This window comes from Stegodyphus dumicola, chromosome 9, assembly GCF_044657685.1.
Source record: "Stegodyphus dumicola isolate Sdum_Otavi_A_Nest chromosome 9, ASM4465768v1".
Taxonomy (NCBI): domain Eukaryota; kingdom Metazoa; phylum Arthropoda; class Arachnida; order Araneae; family Eresidae; genus Stegodyphus; species Stegodyphus dumicola.
Window position 1 is genome coordinate 116766868 of NC_140776.1, and position 19164 is coordinate 116786031.

General features: G+C 34.3%; 1 protein-coding gene across 1 annotated transcript in view; it reads right to left on the reverse strand.

Moving 5' to 3' along the window:
• The window catches only part of LOC118199706 (fibroblast growth factor receptor 4-like), a 267774-nt gene that overhangs the window by 15788 nt on the left and 232822 nt on the right, over window positions 1-19164 (reverse strand). The window contains exon 7 of the mRNA XM_085823962.1: window positions 3179-3317. Coding sequence (XP_085680088.1) covers window positions 3179-3317 — 139 coding nt within the window. The remainder of the gene's footprint in view (window positions 1-3178; window positions 3318-19164) is intronic.

Consider the following 19164-nt stretch of genomic DNA (forward strand, 5'->3'; position numbering starts at 1 on the left):
TAATCCTCCACCCGAACATGGGCATCTGGACGGCTGAATTCCGAATTTGTTTTATTCTATTTCATATTTTGTAAAACTTTAACGAATTTTTGATTAACAGACTCAACGAGTTCAGAGAGAGCACTGTACGCAAAATAACAGTTTTATCTCCTGTGCGGAAATTCTCTTCCTTACCTTCAGGGCTTGCCCACAGCCATATTTCAACAGGATAATGCGCGACCACACGTGGCACGAGGCCATATTTCAACAGGATAATGCGCGACCACACGTGGCACGAGGCCATATTTCAACAGGATAATGCGCGACCACACGTGGCACGAGGCCATATTTCAAAGGATAATGCGCGACCACACGTCCAACTTCGTCAAACATGATATTCAGTAAATATAGGTAACACACAAATCGTTAAAAAAGTTTCCTTTTGGGCGTAATATAAAATCAGAGTGCTTCTAGATTTTATTTTACCTTTTTTCCCCCCCCTTCATTACACTCAGAAAATGTTATGCTCCGAATTTTATAAATTACTAAAATAAATACTCAACTTTAATGTTAATAAGTTAATGATGATGTAATCAAATAAATGATTGTTTTGTAATGTTATTATAGTTTTGAAAATCACTGCCTGAAAATGGTCATTAAATTTTTTAAAAAACGTTATCAGATCTTATTTCATTTTACCTTATTTATTTCAAAGCATCACGTACTATCAATCTTATTTAATTTTACGTTATTTTTACTCAAAATTAAGTTCATAAATTTTGTGCCTAGAATTTTTACTGTTTTACCAAAGTAAAGATGTTTGTACAAGAATTACGCGTGAAAAAAATGCGCGAAATGCATTAAAAAGTGCTTTAATGAGATATATTAAATCCCATTTGGAAAAAACTGTGGCTTTCATAATCTCATCACTATACAACGTATCACATTCAGTAATTAAAAAGAGTTATGTGATGCAAACGCCATAGGTTTCAGTGTTAAAGTAAACCAGATCGTCCCTACTCTTTCTTGCCGACATGTCGGTGACGCGTGCCCCGCCCACTGGGCTAGTCTATCTCTTATAAGGTCCATGGTTCTAGTCCGTACAGAGTCCAGCCGGCAAATGCAGACACATGTGATCTTCCATTATCTTGATGGAATATTACTTTTTTGCGCCGGAACTAAGACGTTTCTCCTTGATAGCAGCATCAACACGGACTAGCATCTCGCTGCGCACCTTACTGTCGAAAGGTTTACCTTTTTCCAGGTATACTTTGTGGACAACACAACGGCAATCTCACCAGATACAAAGCATGATCTTTTTGTTAGTCAAATTGCGCTTTCGACGGGCTGATCGAGCGCAGACGAACTCCTTTTTCGGCTTGTGTTGTTGAAGTAAAACCACTTTTCATCATAAGTGACGATCCGGTCCAGAATTTCATCCTTGCGTTGATATTCGAGCAGATTAGTACAGGCCCGAACACGTCTGTCTTTATCTGCTTGCATTAGCTCATGCGGCAACCAGAGATTGAACATGTACGTCAAGTTTATTCGATGCATAATGCGACTAGCGGACATAACACTAACGTCTAACTCCTTAGGAAGCTCTCGAGTGGTTGCATACTTATCTCTTTCCACAAGTTCACCTCCACAGTTTCATATGATACAACATTAGTACCTAAAGCTGTACACATGATTTGGTGACATTTTGTAGCTAACGTTTTTCAACAGAACTGGAAGTGAATGATAGTTCTAATCTGGTAGCCACCTGATAGTTCCATTTCAGAGACATTGTACTTAATGATAACGATATTTTTTCACAAATTTCACAACAAAGTGTACTAAAGCAAGTCTATTTCAAATGCCAAAAATCGTTTGACGAAATATGATTAAACACGCAAACGCGAACTGTTTGCGCAGACGATATTTACGGTGTCTGGAAACTTTCATTAAAACCGGATGCATTATGCTGGAAGGGGGTGACTTTTTCTTTAATGATATTACTGTTACATTTTAGAAAAATACTGATATTCTTTTGCTTCAGATCCTTGAGAATATCATTTGTAGACCAATATGGCCTGTAGTTTGATTGCAGTGGAATAGAATCCCATTTACTAGATAGTTGTAATAGAGGTTGTTATGTACAGATGTTGTTGCATCAGGTTTGTCACGTCCTCATACGGGTATCTTCCTTTCTTTGCTGTAGTGATTATGTGGCACAGAACTTGGAACACATTCAAAATTAGCAATCATTTAAATTTTCAGTGGAATGCCATTTTAAAATGTACTGAATTAACCCTTTGGCGCTGTAATAACTAACATGATGACCATGTTATTTGTAGTCTGAAAAAAAAAAAAAAAAAAAAAAAAAAAAGTCTATGTGCAGGCTTTTCTTATTTTTAAATTATTTAAAGTATTTCATTTGCCTTTCCTCATCCAGATGCTTTTATATATATATACGGATTTACTTATTCACTTTTTGCAGATAAAGTTAAAATATAAGAATTTCTAACTTTCAGAGAGGTACAAAAGGAAGCATATATTCTACTGTACGATATACTTTACATACCATACATATTTTAGTGAGATAATATATAATGTCTATATTCTATTGTATTACTCAGAATACTTTGTACTGCATAGATTAGTAACACAACAACCTTGAGTTTGGCGTAGATTTGAGTCAAGATCTCAATCGATTTGAAAGCAAACAGGTACAGGTCCCTCTTCATTAGGAGCAAAGAAATCTTCAAGATTCAGTCTTGCTCCTGATGAAGAGGCACGTATACCTATTTGTCTTCGAAATCGATTGAAATCTTGACTCAAATCTACAACAAACCCAAGATTGTTGTGTTACTAATTTTATGTTTCAGTTGGCGCGTTTCTGTTCTACTTTCACTTTATTACCACTATACTCTATTCTAGTAATGTCTTATTCAAATAATTTACTGTTTACCCATGACTGTAATTATGCATATTACATGACTATCTTGTTTTATATCACATTTAATATTGTATTTTTCAGAGCTTAATGTATTAATTTGGATACAGTTTAAGTTTAAGCCTATGTATTGAAATATAATGCTTGTGAATACAAGTACACTTGAGTACACTTCTACACTATTTTTTTAAACAGAAATTCATACACCTGCTATACTTTGCAATGCAGAATTTGTAACGAAAGGGAAATGGAAAAAAATACCTGGAATAACAGTCAGCCATGCACTTTGATTGGATGATCCAAAAGTATTGGAAACAATACAAACATATTCTCCGGCATCTTCCAAAGTCACATTTTCCAAAATTAGAAGTTTGGGATCAGTATTCGATGTGCTTGTAGACTGAAAAAAATAATTTTCCATTCATTATATTGACATAAATAATAACATATTGTGACATAAATAATAATAATAATAATTAATTAGAAAAATAAACACACCGAAAATTTAAACAACAGTAGCCTAGCTACAACATCTATAAGATATATTTGACATTTTCTTTGTAATACAATGCAGGATATCTGATCTTAAGTCCCATTCATAAAATATATGACGACGTACCTCTGTGTTTTTTGTGCTTCATCTATCCAAGTGGCCTCAAAGGCCTCAAATAAATATATTAATGGATCAAACTTTAATAGAGCATCAGAAGAATACACTAAGCAAATTTTGTCCAACACAAATGAAATCCAGAAGCTATTACTAAGTGATAGCATCAAACATACAAGTATTATATACATGTGTTGCACATCAGCAAAACGCATTGAATCCTTTAAAAAGTAATGTTATTTGAACTTCTTAGATCATTTTGAAATAAAAAAAATACTATAATAATTTTTGCAAAAAATGTCAGAAATAAATTAGGTTTTTTTAGCACCATATTAATATGCAAACTGTATTTCTAAATCTAAAATTTCTAAATCGACTTCTTCTGTACGATACCGTTTGCATCAAAAATAAATCCAATACTTTATCTACTATTAATGCATGACTATATGAATATGCACGCATGTCCACAGAAGTTCTCGAACAGTCATTATTTTTGCAGACACTGATCGTAGGCGCATGCTTCTGATTACAAGAGTGTTTAAAAGGATGCAAATAATCAAATTTAGTATTTTTAAAGTAAAGAAATTAGACTTGCAAGAGCATAAAATATAACTTTTTATGCAATCTCTTAATCTCCATGTTTATACTAAGAGAAATTCTACGCTAATTATAGAGAATACAACACAAAAAATTCCGATTTTCGTCACAGAAGAATTCGCTAAAATATTTAATTTCAAAATGTTCAGATTTCTGACATTATTTTCAGCTTAATCTTGTGAGGTTGACTTCTAAACTAATTAGCAAAATTTGAGGTTTATGTTTTCCCCCTTAAATGCATATCAATGATTTTTATTAGATACGGTATACCAGAAAAATTTTCACACAAGTAATTCATGAGTTTTTAAACTGTTAAAATTACAGTATTAATATTCTTAGACAATTTCGAATCATAATCTAAGAATCCTGCAAAATAAACACAAATTTATTTTACATTTTTAATTCATTTAAGTAATTCTCCCAGTGAATATGTGACAATACTGAAGTCCTCCAACACTACCCAGGACGAATTCTGCAAGATTCTCTGAATAAATTGGCCAAGATCCTTTATGAAAAAAAATTATACTGATCAATACTTTTCTCGATAATCCAGATAAAAATAGTTCTCAGTTAATATATTAGCATCAGAAACCTTTTTCAAAACGGATATTTTTTGCATTATGCACAAATACAAATATTTCACTCTTCGATTTGAGGATGATTTGAGTATTCGATTTGAATATGATCTTTAGTTTAAAATTAAGTATCTAGGTCCAGCCGCCCAACCAGGATAGTAGTTAGCAATGCTGACTGCCGTACCGCAGGACGCGGGTTCAAATCTTGGAGAAGGCATGGATCTTTGTAAATGCATTATGCCTGTGCAGCATTGGGACACTCTATATATGCGCTGTGCCGTAAGTCATCTCGAGAGGTTGGTGGTAGTAGAAGAGAGGTGGAAAACTCTCGGACCCGTCCGCCCGGGATGCTGTCCATCAAAATTGAGGGCGGAACAGAGAAAAGGCATAGTGCCACCTGTATGGTGCTCAAGGCTCTTGCCTACGACAGACGCCATCTTGGACACCTTATCATGATGAATTTCCTGGGCTTTTTTGGATGTTATTGTTAGACAAGTGAGATAAGTCACACAACACATATCTTGGTCCATTATTTCATACGGGAGTCACACTTTATTTAATATTATTTATGAGAATAAAATTTTCCTATATATAATTTAGGGACTGGAGGAAAGCATACAAAGTTAGATTTCATAATTTTTATTTTACTTATTTTGGACAAAACTTATACAGCATAAATTAATATTTTTATAGTGTTGTAATGTGGTGTCCAGCCCGACCCTCTCTCCTAGCAGACAGTACGTCGCTCTAAACAACAACAGCCGCCTCCCGCCCCAAAAAAGAAAATCATAGCAAAAGAGAAATCATCAAACAACAGCCCACCAGCGGCCGAGCGGTAAAATCGCTGAACACTGGTAGTTCGGTCCGAGGTCCGAATCCCGCGAACGGGCTGGCTGCATGGGCGTTTTCGTGGTTTTCCTCATGTGTAACGTGTATACGAGCCAGTTTTCCTTAAAAAGTCCTCCACGAAGGCATCCCTCCTCTTAGGCAGATAGCCCTCGAGGCTTTGCCATAATCACACACACACACATCATCAAACACAACTAGAAAGTATTAATATAGACCTTCGGTTTTTTATTGTTCAAACACTGATAAAGCAAAGCAGGGGGGAAATAGGGGGCGTTAGAAACTAAGCTAAAAGAAAAGAAAAAAACTCTCAAAACATTAACACAAACACATACCCACATGCAAACTAACATATTATGCCTTTTTTTCTCGCTATCTTGACTATCTACTCTTGCCATAATTTTCTATGCAATCCTTTTCATTGCTACACTCTTGTAATTCAATGTTTTAAAGTCATTGTTTGCTCCTTGCATAGTTCTAGTAACAGCGCACTCATTAACAAAATGACGAGCATCTCCAGTCGTATTGCATAACTTGCATTTACCATTCTTTTGAAGCCAAACCTATTAAAATAATAGGAAAATCTTCCATGGCCGCTTATAATTTGATTAAAGTTGTAGGGTTTATATTTATTTTAACTAACATTTATTTTAAGCTATCTTTCCTGTCAAGCCTTTACTTTCCCCTGGAATTGCCAATGCCAGAGTATGTAAATTTTAGTATAACGTGCAGAGTATTCAAATTTTTAGCAGAAGTAATTTGAGTTAAATAGAAGGGAAACGAGTTTGTAGGTGTGCTTTCTTGATTCACGAGCGTGAAGGTTGCTAGGTAGAAGTTTAAGAACCGCGCGTTTCGGCCTGTGTGCCTACTTCGGCAGTTAGTTGAATCTTTCAACTTCTTATTCAGAAAGTTTGCTGAAATCTCAGCGGTTAAGTTAGTCACGTTTTTAGAGCCTCGTAAGTAGTGACTTGTTATTTATTCATCCTGTTATTTATTTTTAGTTGTACTTTTCTATTTTTATTTAACCGCCGGGTCGGCGTAGTTTGTGAGCGTCAAGTGAACGCATCTGTAACTTCTAAAGTGGAATAAAAAGGGAGTTAAACCCTTCTTAAGAGTTTGTGTAATTTCCAGTTCATAGCAGTCACTACTATTGTTGCGGGAGAGTTGGGGCCACGCAACACCACACTGGCGCCCGAACACTTTTCGAACTGAAATGGCCGAAAACTGGATGGAAGCTCCTGTACAAGTCCAACAACAAGAAATGGAGAACCATTTAGAAGGATTTGTATACCTGGTCCAGAAGATGAGAGCATCAATCAAGCCAAGCGTCAATTTCGACGGAAAACATTCGGTGGCGATATTCTTAGAAGGTCTCGAAAATCATTTCCAGCTATACCCTGTGCCTGAAAGACAAAAAGGTGCCATTGGCACGTCTGCACTAAGAGGACAGGCCTCACTATGGTGGAAGAATATAGGCAAATTTTTATTAGGGGAATTCGGAGGTCAGACATATACCTTTGAAAATTTCAAAAGATCATTATTAAAGGCCTTCCCCATAGTGAAAGACCGAGCAAAGCTAGAAGGCGAACTGTATAGTTTTTATCAACGTAATATAGAAGAGTTGACGGACTTTATTCTGCGAAAAATTAAGCTGACGGATATGCTGTATGGGAAGAAACCCGACGCGGAGATTATTGAAATAATCTTACATAGATTGCTACCTGCTGTCCAAGATTACTTCGAAATTCGAAATCCAAGCACCTCGCAGGAACTCTTCGAGTTGGCGGTCAAGTTCCAAAATCGCAGAAAAGCGGAAAAAGCTAGAGGGGCATCGTATTCTCAAGGTCTCCGAAGGCAATCCTCAAATGAACAGACCAGAAACACAAATCGCTCTTATGGGGGAAAGAGCTATCAAGCTAACTCATCGAAGCTCGAAAGTCAAGGCCCAAAAAGGAAATTTGAAAACAACCGTCCGCGTACCCAGAAGGCAGAAGTTGAAAGGAAAGCTTTAAACGAGTAGAGGGGCCTGTAAAAGCACGATTCCAGACCGGAGGCCGCCAAGACCAGCCGTCCAGGGGCAAAACGGAAAAGACAGGAACCCGAAGACTATGACTCCAAGATGCCGGCGTACACAGGGCGAAAAAGAAAAATCACCATGGACGAAACTCGAAGAACCCAAAGGAGACGATTGACTTCTGTGAATTCCATAACGTGGGATCAGTTCTGCCAGAAGAGGATGTCGAATCATCGAAAACTGAAAGATAAGTTAAAATCTTCTATAATTTTTTTCTTTTGTTCCGAAATGTTATGCGTAAATACGAAGTTCTATGATTTGACGGAAGTCAATGTGTCTCGGTTGAGACTTAGTTTTGTTTTACTTTATTTAGCTAAATTGTTATAGATTGAAAGTGTAAATTATAATTTTTGCAAAAGTATTATTTTCTTTAAATATAAAATCTAAGAACAAGCAGTTTCTGTTGGTCGAAAGACTAATTCTGTTATGTTAAAGCCAAAATTTGGCCGAAAGTAAAATAACTTCGTATTCTTGTATTAATGAAAAATTATTTTCAGTGCCTACAGCTTGGCGAAGAAAGCGTGAAGTAAAAATTTTATTTTTATCTTATTCATTGTATGGTAAATTGTAAAAATCATATGTATTAGAATTTTGTAAATATACGTAAATACTTGAAAGTTATGCAAAATTAGAATTTAGTCTAGAAGCATAAAATTTTAAATGCTAAAAATAAATACTCGAAAGAAACGAATTCAAATTTAACTATTAAACTTTAGATAAAATCATGCTTTAGAGCGAAAGCCTGCATGTCTAAAGATGAATGAAGGGGAATTTAGAATGAATGTGTTTTGTAGGGTTCTCAACCTACACTTGAATTTTAAAGAGGTCGCTTACCTAAAGAAAATTTTCTGAGTTACAGGAAATTCGAATTCAAATTACAAGAATTTGTTAACTAAATTCTTCTTTATTTAAAATCATTCTCTGGGATCTGGATATACTTATGGATTACGAGGAAATGGAAACCCTTAGGGCGGAGTCTGAAGTCTCGTAACTTTGCCTCAAATGCCAATATTTTATGATTCATGCAGTTTTTCAAGAATAAAGCTTTGAATATTATAATAAAACACAAATGAATAATAATAAACGAAAGTCTTTAATACAAATGAGATGACAAGACGAATGATTAAAATTTTATTGGAGAGCCAAAAGTGTAAATTTTACATTTAATTTTTAATAAAAGTCTAAACTTTATAACGGGTTCGAAATTTTTTTGAAATGGTAATAATGAATGAAATTGTAATAAAAAATATAATCAAAAATTTAGAAATAAGTAAATCAAATACAAAATTAAGAAAATAATAGTAAGAATATTAATAATAATAAAATTAATGCTAAGCAAAATAAAATATTAAGGAAAAAAGAAATATAAAATTTAAAAATTAACAATAAGAAAACACAAAAAACATAAAAGTAAATATTAATAAACAAATAAGTAAAACTAAAATAGCATTTAAAAAAGAATATGATATAAACATAGTAAAAAATGCATTAATTGCAAAAATATAATAAAAATAATTCTTAAGCTTTAATTAAAAGTCTTAATTTTGGCAAAATGCACAGTTTAGTCATAATTAAGCCACTTCCTTTGCTCCCCAATTAATCTTTCTTTTATTAAATAAATATAGGTTCTGCTTATGAGCTCAGTTCTTCAGTCAGTTAAGGAGATCATAACATGACCAGTACCTGGTCAGTCAATGAGTTCGTCACTTATTTAGTCAAAGTCAGTCAATGTCCTATATTTATTCAGTCACTTCAGTCACTGGTCAATTAGTGTGATCGTCAGTTAGTCAGTCTCTCGTCAGTCAATGCACAATTTTTAGTTAGTCAATTAGATTGGTGTCATTTCGAACAAATTTATCGCGAACATAAATTGAAATTATGTAAACTTAGATTTTGATATGATGCTTTAAACTGTTATGCTTATTTTTGATTTTTTTAAAGCGAAAATATTTCAGTAAAGCTTTTCTTAATTTTGAAATTGTGAAACGCTTGCTAGGCTGTGATGAAGGATGTTGAGTATTCTCGTCATCAACGTAGATAACAGCGACGGTATCAACGACGATATCAATAAGGCGTTCTTGAAATTCTTGAATTGGTTTCACTTCTATTCTGTCTGCTTGATCCATTTTGGTATTTATTTCTGGTTCATTATTTGTGTTGATGAGATTGCCGAAATTGATGTCCCCTTGTGCTCCAAGATCGGTATGCGATACAATGCATTCAGCATCCAATGATTTAATAGAGGCATTCAAACTGGGGTTTTCCTGGTTGAAGATGGTTATACTGCTATTCATGCCTGTTTGATTACCTGAGTTATCAGGTTTTGGGTAATCAAAATTCCTTTCTGCTTCTTCATGGAGGTAATTCAATTGATTTCCATCACTTATATGGTAAACTTCAGTGGGATTATTATTGAAATCTTTGGCAAAACGTTCGATGTGGTCAGTGTCACTATCAATATGCAAATTTAGAAAATTATTATTAAAAACGTCCTTAGAAATTTGGAGAAGATGGGTGTCATTGTCTATATCCGCATCAAAGGAATCGTCATTATGTTCATGAATATCAGCACATGAATCAAGGAAATCTAAATTATGTACCTTCTTTCCGGCACTATAGTTGTGTTCATTAAGGTTAATGGTATTTTCATCGTTACGTTTTCGAGTTTTCTTTTCTCTTCGTGGAAACAAAATGAAGGCAATCGCAAAACAAATAAGTATGCCCAATAGGCTATCGATAAACGGTGTTGGTATAAAAACGTAACATAATACTGTCAACAAAAAGAAGCCCATTTCTAAAAATGGCCCGAATTCGTTTTCAGGAGTAAAAATAACAAATTTAAGCAAATGTGTTCCACACGTAAAATTTTAGCACCAATAGATTTGATATCTCTAATGATTATGGTTTATTAGCATTGTTAAATAAGTATTCATTAACTTTGTTGTAATTCAAGAAAAGCCTAAAACAATTATTAGTAACTGGATTGTTACAAATGTTATTAAAAGGATTCTTTGAATATGTAGCAATGAAAGATGTTCTGATATATAACTCTACTCATAATATAAAGGAAGTTTCTGTGTGTATTTCTTTCGTTCATGCTACGTGTAAGCTAATAGACCCAGGACTACGAATTTGGTACATAGGCACATCTACACGAAAGCCGGTATACCTCGAACAGAGTTTTAAGCTCAACAATATTCTTCCATAAGGAACCATTCTATCAGACGACATATTGACATCATATCAGGCGACGACATTTCATACGACCATCATAACAGACATTGTGAACATTGAAAACTGAGTGAATAGAACATATCGTTTCAATTCTCTACATTCCTCAATAACAAGATATAAGTTGAGACAACATGGCGTTTTCAGAACGCTTACCTTTATAAGGGATTCAGGGAATGGAATTAAGGTAGCTCGTGCGGTGGGCACTTTCTCATCCAACAGATTATGACTAGAGAGCGGAAATGAGAAAGTGACTTATATTTCATCTTCGGTGAACCAACAGAGCTAAATTACGCGCCTGCTTAATGCTGTTGGCTAAACATCCTTCTAACACTTATACACATGCCTGAAAAAATTCATGAGACTTAGAATGGAAATATTTATTATCTTCACTGCTTATTGGGTCACAATCACAGAGTTAAGGGAAGTGGGAGTTTAATTAAACTATTCTTTTGTCTTTTCTTTAAAATCAGTGCATTGTTTTCAGAATATTATATTCGATCTAAAGGTGTCACATCGCTTTTCCTCCTACTCAAATCTTTTGATTTTTATTTATATATAAAATCATAAACAATTTCGCTCACCACTTACATGAACGTAATATTTAATTTAGGTACATGCACCCAATAAAATATCTGTTGTGGCCACCACACGACTTCTCTGTAAGGACTATTAAAACACCTTCATTAATAACTGTAAAATATATAAAAATGTAAAACGTTTATTACAGTTAAAAACAATTTTTACAATTAAAATTAGAGTTTCTGCATCCAAACAAGCAAATCAGCCAACAGGCAGACAGACGAAAATTTTGGTATACAATATTGAAAGTTAATGTTTAGTCTCCCTATTCAAACGGACATGGAAGTTGGCGCACCAAATAACTTAATTCACTAACTCTACTAACTCTTTCAAATGCAAATAAATGGTGGCCTCGTTGCGCCTACCATCACTTTTACATTGCTCATAAATCGATAGCTATCCCATGCACTAAAGTTGTAAAATCCTTAACCGCTACATAAGAACAACATAATTCTAACCCTTTAAAAGGCAAAAATGCAAAATTTACTACTAGATAAGAACACAAATACAGAGCTGAACAAGCCGGTGTAACAGGACAGGAATATATATATATTCATAAGTCTCCAATAAAATTCAGGTTCATAGCTAATAGTACCAAAAGTTATCTCAAAGAAATAGATTATCTTTTTGCACAAAAACTTCGTATGATACGTGACCTAATTAACAACTATGATTTTAAGGATCTGCATTGCAACTGGATGATCTCTAGTAACGAACTAGTTCTTAAAACTGTGAATTCACTTAAAATAGACCATATCCAATGCTACGACTTTGAAAACCTCTATAGTTCTCTACCACTTGAAGAAATTTTTACAAGTTTACTAGCGCTTCCAGATTTATTTCCGCAAATTTCTACCATTATCAGCAACGAAAAATGGCAACTTTTCCTCTCCAGCGTGCTCTTCAATAATTTTATTCAATTTAACAATAGCATCTTTAAACAAGTACAGGAAATCCCAATGGGAGGTAATTTTTCAAGCTCTGTCTGTGAATTATTCCTTTTTACAAAAGAATTGACCTTTGTCCGTTCAATCAGTACAGAAGAACGTATGTTTTATACCAACACATCTATAGATATATTGATGATGTCATTGCATTTAATAACTACAACTAAATAGAAGTAGCTAATATCTACCCTACATGCTTAAAACTAAATAAACAAATACAGAACAGCTTAACGTAGTCTACCTTGATTTAAATATTATTGATTACAATTTTATAAATGTTCCACACTAAAATTAACTAACTGGAATTCAAATATTTCCAAAAGAGTCATCCTTAACACAATTTATTCACAACTACTCAGAATAAAAAGCATTTGCAATACTGCAAAACACTTACAAGAAGAAATACTATACTTCGTAACTATTGTGAAAAGTAACCTAATTCCTCATAAAATAATTAAAAATACCTTAAAAAAGCTGGCATTAGAATTACCTACTTTTAGATTTTTTCAATTAGATAATGATATTTTATGCCTAAAGCCCAAGGGATGGTATAAGGTGGATGGCTGATTGAGAGAATCTAATGTAAAAAATGTACAGATAATTCTTGTTTATACATTATCTTTCCTCCAAAAATTTTGGCACATTACTTTTATTGCTTTTAATACTATTATTTAAATAGTTTTAAATTTCTTTAATGGCAATATTACCACACCACTTTTATTAACAAATCGGACGTTTTCATTTTTCATAGTAGCTTGATCGCCCGCTAGCTTGAAGAATTACGACTTTTTATTAACAAAATGACTGTTTTTTCCTTTTACTCTTGCTTTAGTGGCCAAGTTTAGTAGTTTTAGCTGTTTTGTATTAGCTGAGAGATGCTTGGCGCCAGAGCGGAATGTTGGCTAATGGCGCATGCGCCGCCGGAATTGGCGTTGAAATGTATTCTGTGAGAAACTTGATTTATGCTACATTCGAAGTTGCGATTCATATGTTACGCTGTAAGGTGAAACCTAGCGCCTGAGTGTCGCTATGGAAAATAAATGTATTGAAACTGTGTAATGTCTGTGGAGTTATTTTATTACGATATACAGCTATCGACGGGAAATAGAATTAAGTCATTTCAAGTTTTGTGGCCGATCAGAGCCGGAGGAGCTAATAAAGTTTATGAGAGTGCGAATTTACTTTCGGTTTGTGAAATGAAGAATTATATAGGATACTTCAAGATTGAAGTTCTGTAGAAACAAAAGGGTAAGTACTCTCCTCCTTTTTGAAGCTCTTTATTTGTTTATTGACTTTTGCTAATTAAAATGTCACTAAAGGAGATATTAGCGAAAAAACGTACATTAAAAACACAGTTAACAAAGTTGAAACAAAAGGTTGCGGAAGAAAATGTCCAAGGAAGTGACTTGGAAGTACTAAAGAATAAATTTAAAGTGTTTGAGACAGAAATAAATTCTAATTTCGATTCTTTGTTCGGGTTATGTACGGAAGAAAGTATTGACGCTTATGTAAAAGAGAAAGAAGAGATTGACGGTATTCTCTTAGATGTAGAAGTCGAATTAAATCGTAAATTAGCTAAACTTTCCAAAGAAATGAAATCGGAGCTTTCGGTTTGCACGAATACTGAGAACAATGTTAAATTACCGAAAATTAATTTGCCAACGTTTTCGGGTAACTTACACGAGTGGCTTTCATTTAAAGATATCTTTTTAGCCAGTGTTGATTCAAATCCTAATTTAACAGATGCAGTCAAATTACAGTACTTAAAATCTGCGCTAAGAGGTGATGCTTATCGTATTGTGCAGTCAATATCCATAGTTGACTCTAATTATAAATTAGCCTTTTCATTACTAGAAGAAAGGTTCTATAATCACCGTAAACAAGTGTATGCTCATCTGAGACGATTTATGAATATGCATCCTATGCAAAATGAGTCTGCGTCAGCAATATTAAACTTAATTGACATTACAAATGAATGCGTGAGATCACTAGAAGTTTTAAATCAGAGTGTTAACGGTTTTTCTTCCAATGTGTTTGCATACATTTTAGGGCAAAAATTAGATCCTAACACCACAATATGGTGGGAAAGAAAGAGAAAGAGAATTTGCCTAATTTAACAGATTTTATAGAATTTCTTAAAGATCATGCTCAACGCTTCAAATAGTGTGACTAACACAAAAAAAAAGTTACACATAGAGTTACCGCTGTTGTTTCTAATGCAAATGAAAAACATACACGGAATTCGTGTAGGTTATGTAATTTGAGCAATCACAAACTTTTTAATTGTCCTAAATTTCAGAAATTAAGTGTAAAAGAAAGGGCAGAATTTGTGAAAAAAACAGAATTTATGTTTTTGTTGTTTTAATTTGCACAGTGTGAGAAATTGCCGTTCTAATTACTTGTGCAAGAAGTGTAAGAAAAAACATAACTTTCTCTTGTGTTATCAAAACGAAAATAATTCCGTTGGAACCACAGTAGAAAGAGCAGACACGAGTTGGGTGATCAAAACAGCAATGCGTTAAATGTACACGCACCTGCATTTCAAGCTAAAACTCAAAACGAAACCTTTACAGCCGCTACAGGTACTAACAGTGGGAAAAACGTGATTTTATCTACTGCCTTTGTATTTATCGAGACTAATGATGGAACATTAATTAAGGTGAAAGCGTTATGTGATAGTGGAAGTGTTTCTTGTTTTTGTACCACTGAATTAGCGGATAAACTTAATTTAAAAAGGGAAAATACAAATATTTCGGTTTGCAGTATATCAGGTATTTCAACTACGATAAAAAGAAAAGCAGTTACCCTTATCTGTAATCAGGAACAAACGTATAAAAGGAAACTAGAGGTTTTGTTAATTCCAAAAATAGCAGGTTTAACTCCCGCAAAGTTTATCGATGTTAGTAACCTTGTGATTCCTGAGAAGGTGAATTTAGCGGATCCGGAATTTTATAAACCAGAGAAAGTAAACCTGTTGCTAGGCGCGGAAGTTTTTTATGATATGTTACGAGCTGGTAAAATCTATGTTCCTAACACAGGCTTGATATTACGAAATAGTGTGTTTGGATATATAGTTAGTGGAAATGTAAATGATTCACAGAGAAATAATTTATCGTATTGTGGGTTAATAAATGATAATTCAGAGAGTGAATTGAAAATGTTTTTGAACTAGAATCATTAGGCATTAAAGATGATCCTTATTGTCATGAGGAAGACAAAGCATTGGAAATATTTAATAAGACAGTTTGTTTTAAAGCTGGTCGCTACGAGGTTACTTTACCTTGGAAAAGAGACTGGAGGGAATTAGCTGATAATTACCGAGTAGCGGAAAATAGATTAAAAACTCTTGCAAAGCGAATGAATTATGACAAAACACTGTTTTCTACATTTAGTGAAATATAAGATGATTATCTCAAGCAAGGTATCATTGAAAGAGTGTCAGATGGAAATATACCTATCGGTAAACCAGTGTTTTACCTACCACACCAACCGGTATTTAGAGAAACCAGTGCTTCAACGAAGACTAGAATAGTGTTTGATGGCAGCTCACGTGAGTTCGGGCAGCTATCACTGAATGATTGTCTATGGACAGGGACAAACTTAAATCCTAATATGTTCCATCTGCTAATTAATTTCCGATTAAATAAATTTGCAATTTCAGCGGATGTAGAAAAAGCATTTGCAGATTGCTTTGGCAGAAAAGGATCAAGACGCAGTGCGTTTCCTGTTTGTGGAAAACACACAATTAAATGATCTAAAACTAGAGACATACAGATTCAAACGCGTAAATTTTGGGATTTAATCAAGTCCCTTTTTGTTGGCTGCAACAATTAAAGAACACATTAGAAAATATCGAGATGAGCAGCCAGATGTATTTGAAATATTGAATTCTTGTGTTTATGTTGATAATTTTATTACTGGACAGGGCAGTATAGATGAGCTCTAAGCTTATCGCAAAAAGCTAAACAAATTATGAGTGCAGCAAATATGAACTTGCCTAAATGGGTATCCAATGATCCTGAGCTGATGAGAAAATGGGAAAAGGAAGATTTCGAGATCCATCCACATAAAATCAATGAATCAAACGAGACACTTAAGATCTTGGGAATATCTTGGGATACTAATGAAGACTCTGAGTATAGAGACAGACAGTTTGATGGAATTCCTTAAGAATAAGCGTAATACGAAACGGTTCATCTTGAAAACTGACGGGAAGATATTTGATCCCTTTGGGTTAAAAACTCCATTTACTGTTAGACTTAAATTCTTGCTACAAGAACTTTGGGTTCGAAAATTGACATGGGATGATAAACTACCTACAGATATCTGTCAAGAGTGGGCAAAGTGGTGCTGTGAGTGTCATCATATAAGTAAAATTGCAGTTCCAAGATTCATTTTGAATCCCGAAGCCGATTCCATAGAGATCCATTGCTTTTCAGATGCCAGTCAGAGGGCGTACGGTACTGTTGTCTACGTAAAACTGCGTAAGCAAGAAGAAATTTCTGTGAGTTTCGTCGCATCAAAATGTCGTGTTGCACCTGTGAAAAGAATTACGTTACCTCGTCTTGAATTACTTCGTACATTACTAGCAGCCCGTTTAGGTTCTGGAGGGAAAAAATTGCTCGATCAAAAGAAATCCTCGAGAATATTTTATTGGACTGATGCCAAAATAGTGTTATGCTGGATTAAAGGTACCAGTACCAAATGGAAATCTTTCATCGCCAACAGAGTTAACGAGATTAGGAAGTTAACACAGCCGATAGAGTGGTTCTATTGTCCAACAAAAGAGAACCCAGCAGATGTTATGACGCGTGGTGTTCAAATTGACTTTCTTGTGAACTGTTCCAAATGGTGGTCTTTCTGTGACTTTTTAACATGCTCAGAGATTCCTCATCACGACTTATCATTTGAGGTAGTTGAAGAAGTGTGTCCAAATGAACTTAAAAAGGACAATGAACTGCATAACGATTCTAACTTAGTTTTAATTGCATGTAATGAAGCAAACCTCTTTAATGATATTCTTAATTTGTCTTCTAATTATACTAAACTTATTCGTATTGTAAGTTTCATTTTCAGGTTTATCCATGATCTTAAGAACCCTCAGGTAAGGAGATACGGAGTACTTACTTTAGAAGAGATAAAGGATGCTGAGGTGTATATTTTATTAGAGGCCCAAAAAAGTGAGTTTAAAGACGAAATACATCAATTGAAAAGAGGTAAGTGTGTAAACCTTAAAAGTACTAGTGTAGAATTTTAAAAAATGCAAAAATTGGTTGAGTGTCCAGATGAGAATTTAGCGAGTTTTTATACCACTGAAGGTATAGTGTGGAAATTTATTCCTCCAAAGTCGCCAAATTTCGGCGAAATTTGGGAGCAGGAGTTAAATCATTTAAGAGTCATTTGAAGAGAGTTATTGGTAATCAGTGTTTAAATTTAGAAGAATTTTTAACTGTTTTAACTGAAATTGAAGGAGTATTGAACTCAAGACCTCTTACTCCAATTTCAGCTGATTACAATAATTTTGAAACTTTGACCCCAGGTCACTTTTTGGTTGGTAGACCTATCACAACTCTAGCTGAGCCAGATTTATCCAACATAAATGAGAACAGACTTTCTAAATGGCAAAGAATCACTAAGTATACACAAAAAATTTGGAAATTATGGAAACGTGATTATCTGAATAATTTACAAGAACGTCACAAGTGGAAAATTTTAAAGGATGACGTTCAGTTGGGAACTCTTGTATTAATAAAAGATGAAAATTTGCCTTCAACCAAATGGCTAGTGGGGAGAATAGCTGAGGTTTTTCATGGTAGGGATAACAAAATAAGAGTAGTAACTGTAAGATTGCCTAATCAGCATTTGCTGAAACGAAATGTTCGAGATATATGTATACTTCCTGTAGAATGATGGTTTATTTCTATTATAAACTGGTATTTGTTGTAATAATTTGAATGTATATTTTTCAATATTGTGATTTGTTATTGTAAAGTAATTTATTGTAGTGCCTTTATATTTACATTTATTTACATAATAGTTTTGAAATTGTTAATTTCAACGCCGGGAGTGTTTTGTATTAGCTGAGAAATGCTTGGCGCCAGAGCGGAATGTTGGCTAATGGCGAATGCGCCGCCGGAATTGGCGTTGAAATGTATTCTGTGAGAAACTTGATTTATGGTACATTCGAAGTTGCGATTCATATGTTACGCTGTAAGGTGAAACCTAGCGCCTGAGTGTCGCTATGGAAAATAAATGTATTGAAACTGTGTAATGTCTGTGGAGTTATTTTATTACGATATACAGCTATCGACGGGGAATAGAATTAAGTCATTTCATTAGCTGAATTAGCCATTTTCACTTTCAGTAACAATTTTTTCTTCCGACGACATGACTGACGCCATTTTAAAATCTTTTCACGTTTTTCCCAGCTTTCCGACCCCATTCGAAAATTAGAGACTAGTTACAGCTAATGGACAGTCTTTTCGTATTGGCTGATGCCCAAAGGACATCGCTCCCCCCTACTTACGTCACACGACTAAAGTACACAGAAAGGAATTACGACCCCTCTTCAACTTAGTTTTAAGAGGGAGAGCTCTGCATCGCCAAAGGTCAGTTTTTTCTGTTTCTTTTGTTACAATTTTTTCTTGGTTTTAGCAAGACGCACTGTGTTCGTTTTCATCTTAATTTTCATTTAAATTTAATTACAGGTTTCTAAAATCTATAAAAAAGAATAAATCTTTGAGCTTGCAGGCCCAGCCCGTATGTTTTTGTATATTTAGGACTAATAG